Raw genomic sequence first — 17,851 nt, forward strand, 5'->3', positions numbered from 1 at the left:
GCGGGTGGTGGTGGTGGAGGTGGAGGTGGAGGAGGTGGAGGCGGAGGCGAGGCTGGCAGCATCACACTGGAGGGTTCCGACCAGCAGGGGGAGTCGGAGAGCGGCTCCACCAACCTGCCACCAGCACCCATCGCAGCGAGCAACGCCACCAAGCTGCCGTCCAAGCTGCAGAGGCTGACTGGGCGAGGGGGGGACGGCTCGCTACCTATCGGTAGCGCCGGAGGGGGGCGTGCGCTGGACGGAATGCCCCGGAAGCTGCTGCGCATGAGCTCAGAGATCACATACAACCTGGGCGAACTGCCGGTCAAGCTTCAGCGGATCAGCTCGGCGCCCGGCGTGGCCGAGGAGCGCCTGCATGCCGTCAGCTCGCCGCTGGCCGAGGAGAGGCCCACGCCCAAGATCAGCAGGGCTGGGGGCGGGGCCTGCGACTCCATGAGCCAATCGGTCTCGGACTTGCCCCCGAAGCTGCAGAGATTGGCTGGGGGAGGGGGAGGCATAGGTGGACGGCTAGACGGGAACCTGCCGCCCAAATTGCGGAAGATGAACTCGGAGCGATTCACAGGTTTAAGCCTGAAATGAACAATATCCAGCAGTAGTCTCACGTAGTCCAACCTGTTACAGTACACACCAAGGGACAAACCGTTTTGGCTCAAATGTGGGTGAAAAATATTACATGGTTAATGATGGTAAGGAGGATTTGAAATCTCTAAACCAACACCTCTTCAACACCTCTTGTAATCACGGGCATTTACGTTGATTCAGACACTAATATGAAAGGCTAAATGGTGCTCTTCAACTTGGTCGTCTCAACCTTGTCTTATTTTTCCTCCCAACCAGTACCAAAAATGAACCCTAGATGTGCACTCAGGGGAGGTACAGAAGTCAGTCACGTCTGGCTCCGTGAGACTACTCTTGTATGAACTCAAACCTGTTAACATCCCTCCTGCATTCACTTCCTCGGCATTTACGAACGTGAATAACGTTACCACTGACTTTATATTCATCACAGGATTTATGAACAAATAACCTTTTAGCAGCTAATTCATTTTAAACATGTTGGCATGTTTGAACCACATAGAGCATGTGAATAATACGTATAACATATTTATAATAAATCTCTTTAGGAAATATCAAAAATCAGTCAGATAACTTCAACAAAAACATATTCCATTTACAAGGGCACATATATTATGTTTGTGTTATATAAATATTTAGTCACCTGTGGTAATTTTCATGCATGTGTAGTAAAGTAGTATTTAAAGATAACAGCTCATACAGACTCAAATAATACGCCTTAACTTTGTCAAGTGGGTGCAATTCACTGTTCACTCAAAGGTGTTTTTAGCTTTGTTTGTGTTTTGGAGTCACAGCTCCACTGAGTCACAGGGATTGTCTGTTTGAGTTGATTTACTCAATTGGTGGGAGGTTGAAGAGTGTTAATCTATTTGATGTACGTAGAACATAATCTTATCCATTACAGCTTTCTGCCGCATATGTGTTTTGAAAAACGGAAGCAATAACAATTGAGCTATATTAACAGGAGCGTTTTATGTTATTTTGCATTTCTTTTTAATACCTCTCTGCGATGCTTTTTAAGAACTGCACTGCGACTTACATATAAATAAATTCTCACTGAGATTATCAGGCACAAAACTCTGTGGCTCAACTGTATCCTAGGTCAGCAAAGTTTCACCTATTACTACACACTCTTATTATGACACAAACAATAATCTTTATAATAATATTATAGCTCTGGTATACATGTGTTATAAATGTCTTTATAGAGGATCCTTTTTTCGCCCCTGTCTATGGCATAAGACAGAGGCTACTCTGTCAGGTGCTGTCTGTATTGGATGTGTTCATCAGTATTGGTCGAAGTCTTCCTTTTCAGAAATAAAAGTCGTGTGATTCTGCTCTTTGAACTCTGCCATGTGGATGATTGACAGGTTTGCTGGCTGTGGGCTTTTGTGAAGCCGAGGCGGAGATCAGAGGGTTTATTTGTGCCAGGATCTCTTTAGCTCCGATCCTGCTCCACGGCTCAATCTGCCACAGCCTTCGTGTCACTGTGTCCAGGCGGTTTGGGCACGGTGACACTCGGCGTGACGTTGTTATGAAAAAGAAAGCAAACATGTTTTGGAGGAAAAAAGACTTGGCACACGAAGCTGAAACTTGAAAAAAAATGGATGGAAATGCTTAGGACAGTCATTGAGTCTGAAAATCACTGGAACGCTGAACACTTTAGTACTGTAAATGCTATGTAAACCATATTCTTCTCTTGATGCCCACTGTCTCTTTTAATCTCTCATGTGAACATTTTTATATTTAAATGACTCATCTGCCTTACATTGATTTATTTTCAAACAAAGACATTCATTAAGTTCATCACCCTCAGACCTCATCAATGTGATGCATAACTTATACACAAAAAACAAGACTTTCATTTTAATTGGCAGACATATTGAAGATACTGAAATTTAGAGCTCATTAAAATGACTTATTTCTGAACATTTGATTTGAACACCCGAAGAATCCAGCTATACCAAAATCATGGGTTGAGACATGAGCTGATCAACTCATCTTGATATTTTGTGTCAAATACAATGACATGACATGATTGATGCTGTAATTTATCAAAGGCATATCACTACATTCTCAATAATGTTACCCAATAAGCCATCTTGTACTAAATTAACTGCATTTTCTTTTTTTGGGCCTTTTAACGACAGGACAGTGGAGAATGACAGAAAGCAAGTGGGAGAGAGAGAGTCGGGGTGGGATCCAGAAAGGACCACAGGGTGGGAATCGAACCCGGGTTGCCGGAGTACGGTGCAAGTGCCCCAGCCAGTTGCGCCACGGCCGGGGCTTGAACTGCATTTTCAGCAAGGAGAGAACGTTTAATATCTGAATAGGCCTATTTTCATAATTAATTGTAGTATGATTTTTTATTTTGGATGCTAAAGATGTGTAAGTTAACTGCACTGTATTTTACTGCATACTATTGTCCACTGTTATACACTACCGGTCAAAAGTTTGGGGTCACTTGAATTGCATTGGTTTTTTAATCAGGGCAGCAGTTTTCAGATTACACTATGTGCTTACATAATTGCAAAAGGTTTCTCCAATGTTTTCTAAAGCCTTTTAAAATTATATCAGATTAGTAAACAGAATGTACCTTTCGAACAATTAATGGTTGCTGATAATGGGCCATGTAGATATTGCATTAAATATCAGCCATTTCTTTCTACAACAGTCAAAAACCCTTTTGCAATTATGTAAGCACATAATGTAATCTAAAAACTACTGCCCTGATTTAAAAAAAAAACAAAAAAACAATACAACTGATCTCAGCTGATATTCTGTCTGTAATGGAGTGGAATGGAAATGTATAAGTGACCCCAAACTTTTGACCAGTAGTGTTATCATCAGCAGTTATATCATCATCTGTGAACATACCATACATATTTAGTGATTTTCTTTTTCAGTTATATAGTCAAAGATGCTTTGTGCTTTCCAGGGTATCTCAACGGCAAGGATTCTGAACTTCCCATAATTTAATTCCATTTATATAACATCATAGCATGAATATGTCAGAAGAACTGTAGAACCCAGCTTGAACTTGAATCCCCAGAGTGTGACAGAGGCAAGACAGAACTGCAGTTCATATGTGGGGGCCTTTAAAATAAATATTCCATTGCCCTTCACACTAATCAGCATTCACACTTGGCATGCTATCAACCACACAGGTAAGGGGTGTGGAAGAGGCTCCTGAATACAAACTCAGACTGGTTGAGATTTGACATGAATCGAGCTACAGTAAAGGAAAGGGTTGGGGGTGAGAGCCCCACAGGGACACAACCCCTTCATTTAGATTGGCATACCAACCTGGTCTCCCTGTAGGAACCCAAATTGGAAAACACAAAAGATGTGCTGCGGACTTTTAATAAAATGTGAGATATATGTTTTAATTAGTCACCCACTAATAACAAATACATTTCATATGTTTCATCACTGAGTGCCATTAGATCAGTGCTCCAAATTTCCTTAGGGAAGAAGACAATGAAGACTCATAACCTGTGTAAAGCGTGTGAGACCTCAATGACACGATTATATTTAGATATGCTTTCTCTCTCTCTCTCTCTCTCTCTTTCCCTCTGAGCACTGAATAATAGTCCTGCCAGGACAGCATGCTTGGCAGCCCTGCCTCATTCCGATCATTTTATTTAATGAGTCCAGCAGTGAGAATCCCTTAAGACATATTAAAGCACGTTAGCTCACCACAGGACTCCGTCCTGAACTTTTAACAGCAGGAGACTAATTAGACTGACGATGTGTGCATGTGTGTGTGTGTGTGTGTGTGTGTAAATGTAAGCATACACTACCACCAACTGTGCAACCTGGAGGATGAGCTCTTATGTAAAAAAAATCTGACCACACTTGTCGCTAACTGCACTCAGTGGGAAGAGAGAAATACAAGCAATCTGCCAGAAAATATAATGCTCAAAAAGTTAAAGGGAACACTTCAATCACACATTGGATCAGTACTCTGACATTGTTTGGTTCTGAGCACAAGTAAAACTTTTGTGTCGGTTGTTTTATTTTGCAAGAACTGTCAGACTTATTTTTTAGCAGTGTACATACAAGTATGTGTCATAAAACATTTTGTTGAAGTACACATACTTTTGTACTTGGAATCTGTATAATAACAACAATTACTGTGTATGATAACAATAATACCAACAATAATTATTGCAATTATCCAATAGTATCAGCTACTGTCATCATAGTCTCTTCCCAGTGTTGGCAAGTAGGTGCAATCAATTTTAATTTATTCCAAGATGGAAGATGTTGAAAAGAGCAGCTCACATCATTTCATTCATTTCATACCTCATGCCCTAATTGCATTTGTGCCAAGTTAATGCATCCTTAATGACACTATAACGAATAAATAATTTAGTGTTTGCACATTTCACAATTGAATTTCTCATTTTAATCAATACCATGTATTTTAGGTGTATGTGAGTGTGCTCCGTAGCAGCCAAGTGCTTTGAAATAATGAGACAACTGATTCATTTATTGACAAAAAAAAATCCTGTTAATTTAACTCTCAGTAAAACAGCAGCTGTGTGTACAAACTGTTCCATTAGAATATTGTTGGCGTCAAAAGCAGGGAACGCAGATGGTTGACACAGCAACGGTGTACAGTTTATAAACTGTTGAACTGACAGAGTGACATAATACTCATCATGTTACTCACACAAAGATGTTTTAACAGTTGAAGACCTCACATAAGTCCAGTTCAACCAGAAAGATTCAGGCAACAATGAAGGTTAACAAATGTTTCAATCCATTAAAGGATTTACAATTATATAAGTTAGCAATATCAAACAAAGTACCCCACTCTCACGATAAAAGGTGCTAAAGACCCACCAAAACTGAAATGTCAAAAGAACTTGTCTGCACACTTTAATCCATGCTAGATTCTTTAATAAAAGGCCAAACTTTCGGTCATCCGACCAACTGACCACCATGTTTGTTATGCCCTGATGATGGTCGGATGTCACCTGTCTTTCAAGACTGTCTTTATAATGACTCGGCTGACCTGTCCTGCTGATTTAATTTCCTGCTGTCTTGTTCTGGAAGGATCTGCATGACTGAGGACGGGGCCTATGCTAAAGACTCTTACATTGCTAACTTGTGTGAATAAGTTATGTGCTAATAAAAAAAAACTAGTCGTGGAAAAACTAGTCCACTTTCGAATCCACTAGCAATTTATCACTTGACTATTACTAATTAGCACTCTGGGACAAGGCGTCCGAAGGAGACAAAACAGACAGGAGATCTCTGAAGACTGCTGAATCTTTATTCACCATATTGCAGTGATAATCCTGAACAATGTTCAGACCAGGTGTCAAGCAATAGGGTGAAGTGAGATGTCATCAGATGGCGGCCCCCGATGAGATCTGAAATCAAAATGGCCGCGGCCTATCTTTTATACTCCTTAACCTTGAAGTTGGGCCTTCTCGCCTCCCTCGAAAGACACCTGTTGGCCTATCAGCATCCACCAAGGTTATGGATATTGGTGGGACCCCTTGTCATATCATATATAAAAATTATATGCAAAACTGTCTGATTCTGTTTTTTTCCAGTTTCCATTACCTCATCCTCTCGCTCTTGACCGTCTAGGCCCAGTGTCACTGTGCACTCATTCACCCCACTCTTTGACACCTGGCCTGGTCTGCTTAAGATGTGTACAGGCCTTGAAGTCTCATAATAATTGCAGTAAAATTAAAGTTTATAAAAAACCATACATGCATCCTTTAAGTCATAGAAATCCACGACACAAGCTTTCGGTCATCCGTCCAACCGACCACCATGTTTGTTATGTCCTGATGATGGTCGGATGACCGAAAGCTTGGCCTTTTGTTAAAGAATCTAGCATGGATTAAAGTGTCCAGGCAAGTTCTTTTTACATAAGTTAGCAGTGTAAGAGTCTATAGCATAGGACCCATCCTCAGTCATGCAGATCCTTCCAGAACAAGACAGCAGGAAATTAAATCAGCTGGACAGGTCAGCCGAGTCATAAAGACAGGTGTAGCAGACTGGTGATTGGTCAGAAGTCATGAATGAATGAGTAGCATCGAATTAGAGTCTTCCTGGCATAGCTTACACTGGCACAACTTACACTGGCACTTCCATTTTATCCTAAAGAAGAAATGGAAGTCAAAATATCATACCAAGACTATCCAGGAAGCTTTCCAAGGACTTGGCACTGGCATTCTGATTCTGGTTATTGCCAAAACTGGATCTGGAGCCAGTCAAATCAGACAGAGGAAGCAATTTGGGTGAAAGATTCAGCTGGCTACCGGTTACCACACCAATGCCATGGCCACAGGAAAGCTTTGGAGACAACACAAGCCAAGTTTTGCTTGGATCTATTGCACATGTTGTTCAGTCCTTTGCATCCAGGTTTAACACAAAACAGGCACTGGCAAATTACAGCCTTAGGGTTGAATAAGGGACAAATTAAGGCCTGAGGCATGATTAGGGCCTTATATAGTCGAATGAGACAATGGCTACAACTCCAGCCTTTTTTTAAATAGGATATTAGATTATTCATGTTTTCACCACCAAGAATATTTAGATCTAATAGGCCTATATAGCCTACTTTAATCCATCAGTGCAGAAGTGGTTGGAATCACTGAAGTGAGAGAAAACCATTACTGACAACAGTCCTCACAAGGCCCTCTGTAACCATTCTTTTCCCAACTCCATCAGTTCTGGGCATGCTGGTAAACATCCATTCATTAAGATTCACTTGACTCAAATACCACTACTCTGTTGTAGCCTATGGGATCTCTCTGAAAAGAGCGTTATCTTAGAATGGACCAGGTCATGGTCAAGCATTTCAGATCATGCCATTAACATCTGGCCTATCATGTTCTCATGTCGAACTCAAGAAGGATTAGCCTGTAGTCTAATGCATGCATCATGCAGACTTTCAAGTCTAACTATAACCAGACTCTAACCTAAGAAAAGTCTAACCGCCGAACCTTGAATCTGAAGCTGGGGGATTGCGTTGTTAGAGAGACAGCGAGCGAAACGGCTGTGCCATGAATGTTTCAGCAGACGGCGACTGCGATACTACACAGAAATAGAAACAGCAACGGCGGAATTCGGCCAGGCACTAAGCGCGAGAGGGTACCGTACCGGAGTGGTTGCTAGGTAACGCCAGTGTCTGCTCCAAAGTGAAAAAGCGTGCGCTCAATCCTCTTGCGCTGAAATCGGAATAAACACGATGTCAAAGACGCACTGCCTTTACAGATGCCAAATATGTTCATTTTAAGTTTAATTAGGCTATACAAAATACTGTCAACCCAAATAGTAGAAATGTATGTGGTCAGCTCTGTGACTTCCACACATATAGGCCTAATGTTAAGGTTCTGAAATTCACGACAAGGGTTCAAGGAGAACACCATGGACAAAACTAGATGATGAAAACTGCATGCGCGAGTTGTGCATTTTGCGGCATAGGCCTACACCTTTTTTTTTCCTTTTTCCTTTATAGGCTAAAACTATAAGCCGATCTATTTCTAGGCCAATATATGATCTTCGTCTACAGGCAAGATGGTCTGTTGTGAAACTTTCCCAATTTTTGGGACTTGAGGCTACTGGCTTATTCCGTCTAGCCTCTATCGCCCTCTGCTGCAATCATAAAAAGAAGACCCCACCGGAGGAAGCCATTAACAAATCTCCAGAGCGGCCCATAATATTCCTGCAGCTGATTTTCTATATTCCTATTTTGACGGAAAAAAAGCATCATGATTTGATCTCCATCGAACACAAAAATAAAACAGGACAATCCATGGTCACAGCAAGTTTAATTCACACATTGAAAAACAAAACTGAAAAGATAAATTCTCTCACTATACAGAAAGTACATGTGTATTGCACACATATTACAATATCTGTTCAGAGAAAAAATATACGTAAAAATGTAAACATCTTGAATACATAAAAATACCTTTAACACATAAAAAGGACTCATAAAAGCTTGTTAGACTATCAGACGCTTCATGTGATGTTGATAACAATACATTCAATGAATACAAGGGAATTTTAAAGGATTTATCTGAGTCGTCCTCCATGTTTGTCATCTATTATAACGTGTGTTGGCAAAAAGCAGCTTTAACTACCTTATACCTTTAAAACCACTCAAGCTGTTTTTGAGAAAATCCCCAAAATTTGGCCTCCAGAATCCCTGAGGGAGGAAAAAAATGCCATCAGTCTTCCTTGTCTTGATCTTAAAAGCAGGATTAGGTAGAGGCTGAGGGCATGCACAGGGAACACTGACGCCAATGCATGTTTTGGCTGTTTCTCACGTGGGACTCCAGGAGATGCTGTTTTACGTAGAAGGGCCATGAGGGGGATCTGACTAATATCCGTGCCACTCACTAGCCACACAGTTCTACAGCAACCAAAAGCATGTTAACAACACCATCAGTCACAAACCACAACCATTTTTTATCGACATCAAACAAAACTGAGGGCAAATTACCTTCTCCACCAAATGCGCAGATGACAAAAAAACATTCCATATTTTTTTTTTGTTTGTTTTAAATAGTCACATTTTCCACCGATAACCACACGTTTTCACTCGTCGATAAAAACCATATGTGCAGACCACTAACCTATTCATATTCATACTCATAAATATGCATGTTTAATTTCTAAAAAAATCCAAGGTTGTCCACCATTTCCTATGAGCAAAAACAAAACGGAACTACTATACTGAAGGGAAGCCTTTATTGCTTTGTGTGTAATATGTATATATATATATATATATATATATATATATATATATATATATATATATATATATATATATATATATATATATATATACATATATATATATATATATATATATACTAATATACTTCATGTGACAAAAAAGACACTTTACTAACCAACGAGGAGATGATCTAAAAATGAAAAGTTACCAGACAGACCCCTGACACTTATAATCTGTAACATGATCCCTGAATACTGTGTGTGTGTGTGTGGTGTAACTAACGGTCTTTTCACTGTGGCCAAGATCGGGCTGATGCACTGAGGGAGGAAGGGTTTTGTGTTTTTTTTCACGCTTGGTCCATAGGGGGCGCCGGCGAGCTGTGGTGCGGCTGGAGGTCGTTGGGGATCCCACAGTGGCTCAGCAGCTGGGGCGAGGGATGCTTGAGGAGGGTGGAGGAGCAGAGAACGTCCTGAGGCAGGGAGGCGGAGGTGGAGATAGAGGAGGTGCAGGAGGAGATGAAGAGGAGGTCGGAGGGGGCAGGCGTGGCGGTCAGGCTGCTCTGGGGGAGGGCGGAGAGGGGAGCCGCAGGCTGGCAAGGGCCCGAAGGCAGAGACGCCGGAGGGGTGGATAATGCCGTAGACAGCAGGAGTGTCTCCGAGCCCACCAGGCTGTGAAAGGGAGGCCCGTCGGCCAGGCTCAGAGGCAGGCCACTCCAAGGGCCGGCGGTGGGGTCCTGCAGCCTGTGCAAGTCCATGTGACAGGCGGCGCCTTCCCCACCACCGTTGCAGCCACTGCTGCCGCTCCCGTCGGCTGCAAGGTGCGAGGACTGCCTGCGGGCGAAGGTGCCGTCGGAGAGGACCGTGGCGTTGGGCACTGAGGACGGGGGCGTGAGCGGGTGCTGAGGGGACAGCGGCGACGGAGGGAAGCCGTCGTCCGTCGGGTGGAGGAGGCTGGGGTCCAGCTCCAGGCTGGAGAAGGTGTCGGCGGAGAGGCGCGAGCTCAGGAGGTCAACCACGCCGCCCGCCAGCGCCCGCGATTCCACACCCTCCGGGTGACCCAGGTCGCCCATGCCGCTCAGGCACGCAAGGGATTCTGGGTAGGAGCCCATGGCCTGTAGCACGCGCACCAGCTCATCTGCCTCTTCTGATGTGGGCAGAAGCTCGCTGGTCTTACCTGCAGCTGTGCATAAACACAGAAGGTTACAAAATAACTTAATGTTTTAATATAATTGTCTAATATAATATCACAACTGAGACTGTACCAAGGATGACCAAGCAACAGTATACAAAACCACGGAAGTGAATACACGAAAAAAAGATAAGACTAAATCCAAAGTGAAGTCAAGACAGATTAAGATTACCCTAAAGGCTGAGAAAAGAGAGAGTAAATAAATGTACCTTCAAACAAGTCAAAGTCTTGCAAATCATCTGGCAGCCTTGGAAGAACATCTGAGAAGTCTTCCTGGTTAAGCTCCAATTCATGTGAAATGTCATTGATGTCATTGGGGATGTCATCAGGGAATTCATCAGTGCTTAGGTCTGGGGTCAACGGGCTCCTAATATTGAAAAAAAAAAAATGATTACAGATCATGAAACCATGAATGCCAACACACATGCACCATATAACGTCGTCTTCCAATGCGATCAAGGTTCCCTCAATGAATAAATTCAAAATACTTTATCTGTCCTCGAGGGGCAATTTGCAGTCTTGTAAGAGTAGTGTACTGCATGCAACATTATAAAGACATGGCTAAAGATAATAAGCTCAAAATGGAAAGGACCATTTGGGAATTCACAAAAGCCTGCTGATGTTTTCTGCTAAGCTCCATCATGCCAGAAACCTGACGCAGCCTCACCTGATGCTGGAGGACTGTGGGGGGACGCTAAGTGCGGAGGGCATTCCCAGGTTGCCCTGGGGCAGCGCGGGGGGGATGGGTTTCTGGGGCCGCCGCGGTCCTCTCTTGCCCTTCTTCTTGTGCTTCTTGGTCAGGGCAGCTGGCTTGGGCTTCCGTAGGGGCTTCCTCTGCTGTTGTTGCTGCTGGTGGTACATGCGGCGACTCACATCCCCACGCAGGAAGTTATCCTGAGAAGAAACAGGGTCAAGAGAGACAGACATCAGTTATGGCTGAGGAAAGAACCACCAGGATGAAGGAGGTGAACATAATGGGCAATCTGGTGTGGCAGTGAGTAGCACGAGTAGGCAATGGAGAGACATCATAGACCAAAACTTTGGTAGGTGAGCAGAGCGGTTCCACAGTGACTACTAGTATACGTTCTTACTTCCTGAATTTGTGTAAGAAGAACATAAATTCCCATATTTCTTTCAGGGTCATACAAAACATAGTGGGAACCAAATCACACGTTGGCGACCGCCATTGAATTTGACTGAGTGTAAGGTGTAAAAAGTCTGTCTAAGAAGCTAGCGCATGATGTGCTCAAATACAATGGGCCACTATGTGCCTCCACATTTACATATTTACACCTTGTGTAGAACAGATAAGGAACCTGCTCCAGCAGCTCACCATTTTCTTAGCGTGTTCATCACAGAGTGGCGTCTGGTGCGTGATGTCAAAGACCGGAATGGAACACTGTGCGCCATCGGCGAAACGCGCCGTACAGCTGTTGAAGAGCTGCTGAGAGCCATTCGACAGAATGTCTGTAAGGGACAAAGGTCAAGGACAATACAAGGTGCACACAAAACACACACCACTGCCATTTCTATGTGCTACGACCTCACACGTACAACCTCCCTGTTCCAGCCTTCTTCAAGATCACCATTTAACTTCATTGTAGATCCCTACTCAAATGAAAGCGTAGGCAGAAGAAAATGCTACTATTTCACAGTATAACTATAGACCCTTTCAACAAGAAAAACAAAAACAACGCTTGAATGTTCTATTTGGTTCCCAATCTACTTCCCCTGCATTAAGATAACGTATGGAATGTTAAAACGGAAGCCTTGTGGGGCCAACTATGATGCTGATAATGGAACTCTCTTGAAAGGGAGGCAAGTCTGAGACATCAGTTTCAATCTGGTCGCTATTTTGGAGTGTGGCAATTAGGCCCTACATCACTGTGACATTCCTTAATTGGGCCTTTATAGACATGGGGCCATCCGGACGTATACCACAGTTATGCACTCGGCTGTACTGGTTCTAGATTAGGTGGAAGGATACGTTGGAAGCAGTGCTGTGTGAAGGGCAGGGCCCGGTTCCGACATGTCTCGTCCTTGGTGCTGCCAGTACAGAGCCCTGCCTGAAAGTCCTGCTTCCATGACATCCTGTTACTGGAGAGACAACAGTTAACAGCAATAAGTTTTGCGTCAATAATACACATTCACCTGCATGAGGCACATAAAATGGTCTGTAGAAAATCTGTAGAAAGATAGTGAAGACACAATGGGGGCGCTCAGGAGATTTCAAATAGTTCCTTGCTCAGGTGCTCTTATGCGATGGCTGAAGTGAGAATCCAAAAAAGAGAAAATACAGCGGCACTCTGAAGTTGAAAAAGTATAAAAAGCCTTTCATTTAACATGGCAAGAACTGGTTAAAAGCACATGGGCCTACGCGTTACGGCCATATTGGCCTTCATCAGGGCATAGAAAAAGGAAGTAGAACAAAGCTGGACACCCATAGGTTTTATACTTTTTCAACTTCAGAGTGCCTCTATTCTCTTTTTTGGATTCTGTAGAAAGATAGTATGCTATGTGTGATGTGGCCACAGATGTGCATCTCTTTGACATTACATCACTAAATGAATGAGTGCGAGTCTCTCTCTCTGTCTTTCTCTCTCTCTCTCTCTGTGCGTGTGTGTGCTGTTTACCTTGAGGCCTTTGCATTCACCGTGGGGACAAACTCTGCCGTGTGGCCGGGGTCCTGTGTGGCTGCTTCCACCAGTGCTACGCGCAGCGCCCGCTGTGACTTCCTGTGGCGATGCAGGGCCTTCTCCTCCCGCCGCAGGTGCGTGTACTTCTGCTGCAGGTACGAGGCCAGACCCGCCACACGCTGACTGCGTGAGCTGCAACCCTGAGCACTGAGGAGACACAGAGACACACACACACACACACACACACACACACACACACACACAGTCAATATAAACTGACAGGGATATAACACCGTAACACCACCTCTATGCTTGGGCAGTTGATAAGGTTATTGAGCATATTCAGCTCAATGCCAGTCAATAGCTCATTTCAACAAAGGTGCATGGCAGATATTGTACAGCTGGTGGATTATAATATTGACTTGGCATTCTTGCTAACACCCAATAGGTCACTCAAGGTGGCGCAATGCAATGCTTTGTATGTGAAACACAAAACCAATGATTTTCTGAAAATTCATTCATTTACTAAATATTCTCATAGAGATTGCATTAGTCATGTTTAAAATTATGTTTATTCTGACAAAAAAACTGTTGCTTAGACTACAAAAGGTTAATAAGATAAAGAGCGTTTTTTAGAGCTGGCTGACTTACCTCTCTTCTGAGTGTCTTGACTGAAGCCTCCAGTACTGATAGGACGCAACTCTCGCCACCTCCTCATCGTCATCCTCTGCTGCACTGTCCTCAGACCAGTCTAACCCTGTTACAAAACATTAAGTCCTATTACATCGATCCTCCTCTGTACTGACAACCAACACAAGCAATCACATAGACAAAGCAAGCCTCTATCCGAGTAGGTACAGAGAATTGAGAAACTCTGTTTTAAAAGGAGGTGAGAACACAAATAGACAGACCACAAAAATGTTACAATCACAAAATACACTACCAAAGGTATTTCTGAAGTCTCAATGTCCATATAAATTATTCTGAAGAGTTTGTGAAAATTCACTTCGGTTTTGGCCAAAGACTCACCAAAATGTGGGTGTAAGTCGCTGCGTTTGGTCGACTGCTCCTCCATGACTCTGTGCAGCCGCGTTAGCCTCCCAGGTGTTATCGTCAGGCGCCCAGGTACGGTGGTATTGGTGTTATTGGGGAGAGGAGCAGACGTGGAGGGGGCTGATTTCCTGTTCGGAGCAGGCCTTGGGCCCGGTTCTAGTTTGTGATTTGAGGAAGCTGAACTTGTGTGCGTCTGAGGTGGTACAGACTTGCATAAGCCCTGCTGAAGTCCGACTGAGTAAGACGTGATGGGCATGGATGTGGGAGGGACTAACGGCTTTTGCTGCGTGCTCATTGGCTGAGGGAGATGAACGGAAGAGCGGCCGGGCGCGGCTGGCAGGGGAGACTGCCTGACTGGCTCGGCCTCTCGGATCGGCCGCTGTTTGGGGTTGTTGTTCTGCCGGCCCTGAGGTGGTTTCTTCGGCAGCAAAGTCTCCTTCTGGACTAAGGCCTCACCCCCACACAGGCCAAAGGGGTCCAGCGACAGCAAGGAGGGTAAGGACGGGGGTGGAGATGGGGGTAGGTGGTCAAGCCCATTGGAGGTCTTCAGAGCCAGAGAGGGAACAGTAATGTTGAGGGCCAGAGATTCCAAGGAGTCATGCCTCTTCTTGCGCTCCTTCTTGGGCAGGACGCCCATGACTTGCAGGTGGCTGTTGCAATACCTGTCAGACAGACGACTTCTATGACTGCAGGGCATCAAGAACTCATTTCGTAACCTAGACTGCATGACCATAAAACTGGCAATACACAGCACATGTAAAGACAAATGTTTAAAATTAGTTCTGTCCAAACATTTATTGTACTCTATACCATGTACTATTCTTTTTTTCAAATTGAAATAATTCCTGGAACAAATCATTCGACAGCAGTTGATGTCAGTTACAATTGTGGCAGCAGCAGGTCACATGCCTACAGCAGGAAATCAGCTTCCTGTTCGTTCCCAAATCTACAGAAGAAAGGGTTCTGTAAATGGCCAACAAACCTGACACTTTAAAGTCACCACTAGGTCTTGGTGTAATATCCCAAACCTTACTTAGGTTACTGAGAAAACAAGTGTTAAACCATCTGAATGGAAACTTGGAAGAAAACTTCACCTAACCTCTAATCACGAGTAAACTGACAAATACAACTAATTGAACTATCATACCCCCTTGAATAGTTCAGTAATCTTGAACATCACAGTATTACACAGCATATGACTGAGTGCATCAAACACATGCACACACACGCATACCTGCGATCCTCTGCTTTGGGGATGGGGTTGGTGCAGCGCTGGCTATTGTACTTGGCCACATACTCGCACTGTCTGAAGGGAGCACTCCTGTCCTCCAGCACGTGGCGTATGCAGAAGGCATAGCCATTGAGGCGTCGCTGCTTGCACAGCTTGGGACTGTAGGAGCACAGTGGCTTGTGGTCCAGCTCCGAGTAGTGGATGTGTTTGCCTTCGTACATCCCGTGCCTCGAGTGTTGGAGCACATTAGCTGCATACATGTAAGGGGGAGAACAAAAAGCACATGGAGATGTAATTTTTTGCTTGGCCCAAACATCCACAAGTCCAAGAGTTAGCTCTACCCCAAAAAGGCCAGATCCGTTAGTGTGTGAGCAGTTAGACGGGTGTGGTTCTCATTAGATGCAGTCATAAGATAATGGTTGACTGTGGAACAGACATGCCAGATCAGGGTCAGATTTTCTCCACTCACCTGCTAGCCACACCCTCATAATATTGAATACTACTAGAAAATGTGCGCGGACGAATTGACTGATCAACGACAAGTAATGAGAAACCTGTGCATTTTTATAGTGAAGATACAAGCTTTTTTTTATTGGCAAAAGCTTTAACGTTTGAACTTTTAAGTTGAACTTTTCACCCATGCACTTGACAGTTCACTCACTGATATCTAACTCATGGACAACTGCATGGCTACTCTCCAGACTTACACCTGGGATCCGCTTCTGTCAACAAGCTTGTGCAGAATACAAAATTCGGGCGTGATCGATCATTATAGACTAGCCTACAGGCATTTACTTGGAGGAAGCGGGTAACGCCAATGCTTACTAGTCGCCTGTGACACCTATTAATGGCAATGCACAGGAAATTCTTCATGATGGAAAAAAAGAAAGTTGTGAGGCGTTAGTAACCATGTTACTTATATTGAAGATCATAAACTGGTGCAAGAACTGGTGGACTCTTAAATATTGTATGCACAAAATATGTGAACGCATCTGCCACCTGCCACCTGATCTTTCAGGTAAATCAAGCAAGAATATATTATTTCACGGGCATTAAAAAGAAACGGTATGCATTGTAAACCATAAGTGTTTACAACGAAAAACGACTACCGAGTTGTATTCATCAATATCCGACACGGTATCAAAGCAAGAGGCGAGTCACAGTTCAGAAAAGTCTTCTATGTATCACTTCAAGTGTTGTAGTGTTACCAGAGACGTTACGCTTGTAACGTTAGTTCGCAAATATTACGAGACGGGCAAGGTACTTGTCATGCTTAACAACTTCCAAAACGCAAGAGGATGGACAGCCTACCCGCCCACTTTTATGTTATGAAGAAAGATAACGATAACGTTAATTAATCGTATGACTCAAACGTCACCACCGAAATTTTACCTTAAAAATACATTTTTTAAACCAAAAGGTGCGATAAAAGCTTGAGGGATGAGGAAGCGGAAATAAGTAATAGCTAACTCGCTAGCTAGTCAATAACAAATCCTTGCTAGCCTAGTTAGCGTAATTAAGGTAACCAGCAACGTTTATTTACGGTTTTGAAGAACGCTTGACACTAGTTTTAAAATGCATAATACAAATTCGTCTGTATATAATACTTACCAATTTAAAATTCAAATATATCGACTACCTATTAAATATTTCACGAAAGCAGTCCGCGTTGGGAAAATAGCATATTGCTTCCAAAAAATAATTGGAGCAATATAAAAATCAGTCAACTGTGTGACATTTTAGCTGTACAATGCGTATTTTTGTATGCAAATCTGAGCAACATTTGAACATAAATGGAAGTAAATACCGTTGGCCTGTCACACCATGTAATCCCCAGACCTCGCGTAGAGCTTCAGCCGCTTTATTCTGCGCGCTAGGTAGGATGTCTTCAGCTCGAGCCCGGTGCTTTTCGTTAGCCCCGTCTACCTTCGATTCTTCAGTGTTGAATACGCTATTCACCACAAGCGCTACCTAGAAACGGCTATTATACCCTATGGGGCGCTTCTACCGCCAGTTTTACTTTTTTAGCGAGCAATTACCTGCTAATCCCCATGCCTGTACATTTGTACGGACACCGACTGCATTTTAGTGTCGATTATTTGAATAACAACTGTCCGTATACAACGACAAGGGGGTGTTGGTTTTGTCGTCGGATGTGAGGCTTCTCACAGCACAAGCCTACTACAGGCACTGGGGGGACATGACAACAGGCAACAGTACAACAACAACCTTTGCAACCATATTGGAAATTAACTTTGTTGAGATATTGTACCGTAACGATGGCTCCAAATTTTAAAATAGGCATGTTTGTGATACGGAGACACAATAAAGCAATGTATCATTGTAATACAGCGGGGTAAATCCAACTGATTCTCATTAACTGGACCTGTTGTGCTTGACATTAAGTTCAAGGGTATCTCCCCCGAGTAGACAGCTCTATCGTCTTACTGA

At 43.5% G+C, this 17,851-nt stretch overlaps 2 protein-coding genes across 4 annotated transcripts in view; one reads left to right on the forward strand and one right to left on the reverse strand.

Annotated features, from left to right (window-relative positions):
- The window catches only part of kcnj3b (potassium inwardly rectifying channel subfamily J member 3b), an 11,190-nt gene extending 10,394 nt beyond the window's left edge, over nt 1-796 (forward strand). The window contains exon 3 of the mRNA XM_042079611.1: nt 1-796. This exon is cut by the window's left edge and continues 218 nt beyond it. Within this exon, the coding sequence (XP_041935545.1) occupies nt 1-579 (579 nt within the window). The 3' untranslated portion in view covers nt 580-796.
- Nucleotides 797-9,403: 8,607 nt separating this feature from the next.
- ino80db (INO80 complex subunit Db) lies at nt 9,404-17,659 on the reverse strand. 3 transcript variants are annotated; one of them, XM_042079606.1, is made up of 10 exons: nt 17,208-17,659; nt 15,404-15,650; nt 14,146-14,831; nt 13,768-13,873; nt 13,114-13,323; nt 12,468-12,577; nt 11,814-11,947; nt 11,148-11,374; nt 10,690-10,847; nt 9,404-10,471 (listed from the first exon to the last, which is right to left on the reverse strand). In XM_042079606.1, the coding sequence occupies exons 2-10, from the start codon at nt 15,619-15,621 to the stop codon at nt 9,639-9,641; spliced, it is 2,682 nt and encodes an 893-aa protein (XP_041935540.1). In that variant the 5' UTR covers nt 15,622-15,650; nt 17,208-17,659; the 3' UTR covers nt 9,404-9,638. The 3 variants fall into 3 exon arrangements, with proteins under 3 accessions (XP_041935540.1, XP_041935542.1, XP_041935543.1); XM_042079608.1 differs by lacking the exon at nt 17,208-17,659 and adding an exon at nt 17,012-17,030; XM_042079609.1 differs by lacking the exon at nt 17,208-17,659 and adding an exon at nt 15,053-15,115 and having other exon boundaries at nt 15,404-15,485.
- Nucleotides 17,660-17,851: the final 192 nt, after the last annotated feature.

This window comes from Alosa sapidissima, chromosome 22 (genome assembly GCF_018492685.1).
Source record: "Alosa sapidissima isolate fAloSap1 chromosome 22, fAloSap1.pri, whole genome shotgun sequence".
NCBI lineage: Eukaryota > Metazoa > Chordata > Actinopteri > Clupeiformes > Clupeidae > Alosa > Alosa sapidissima.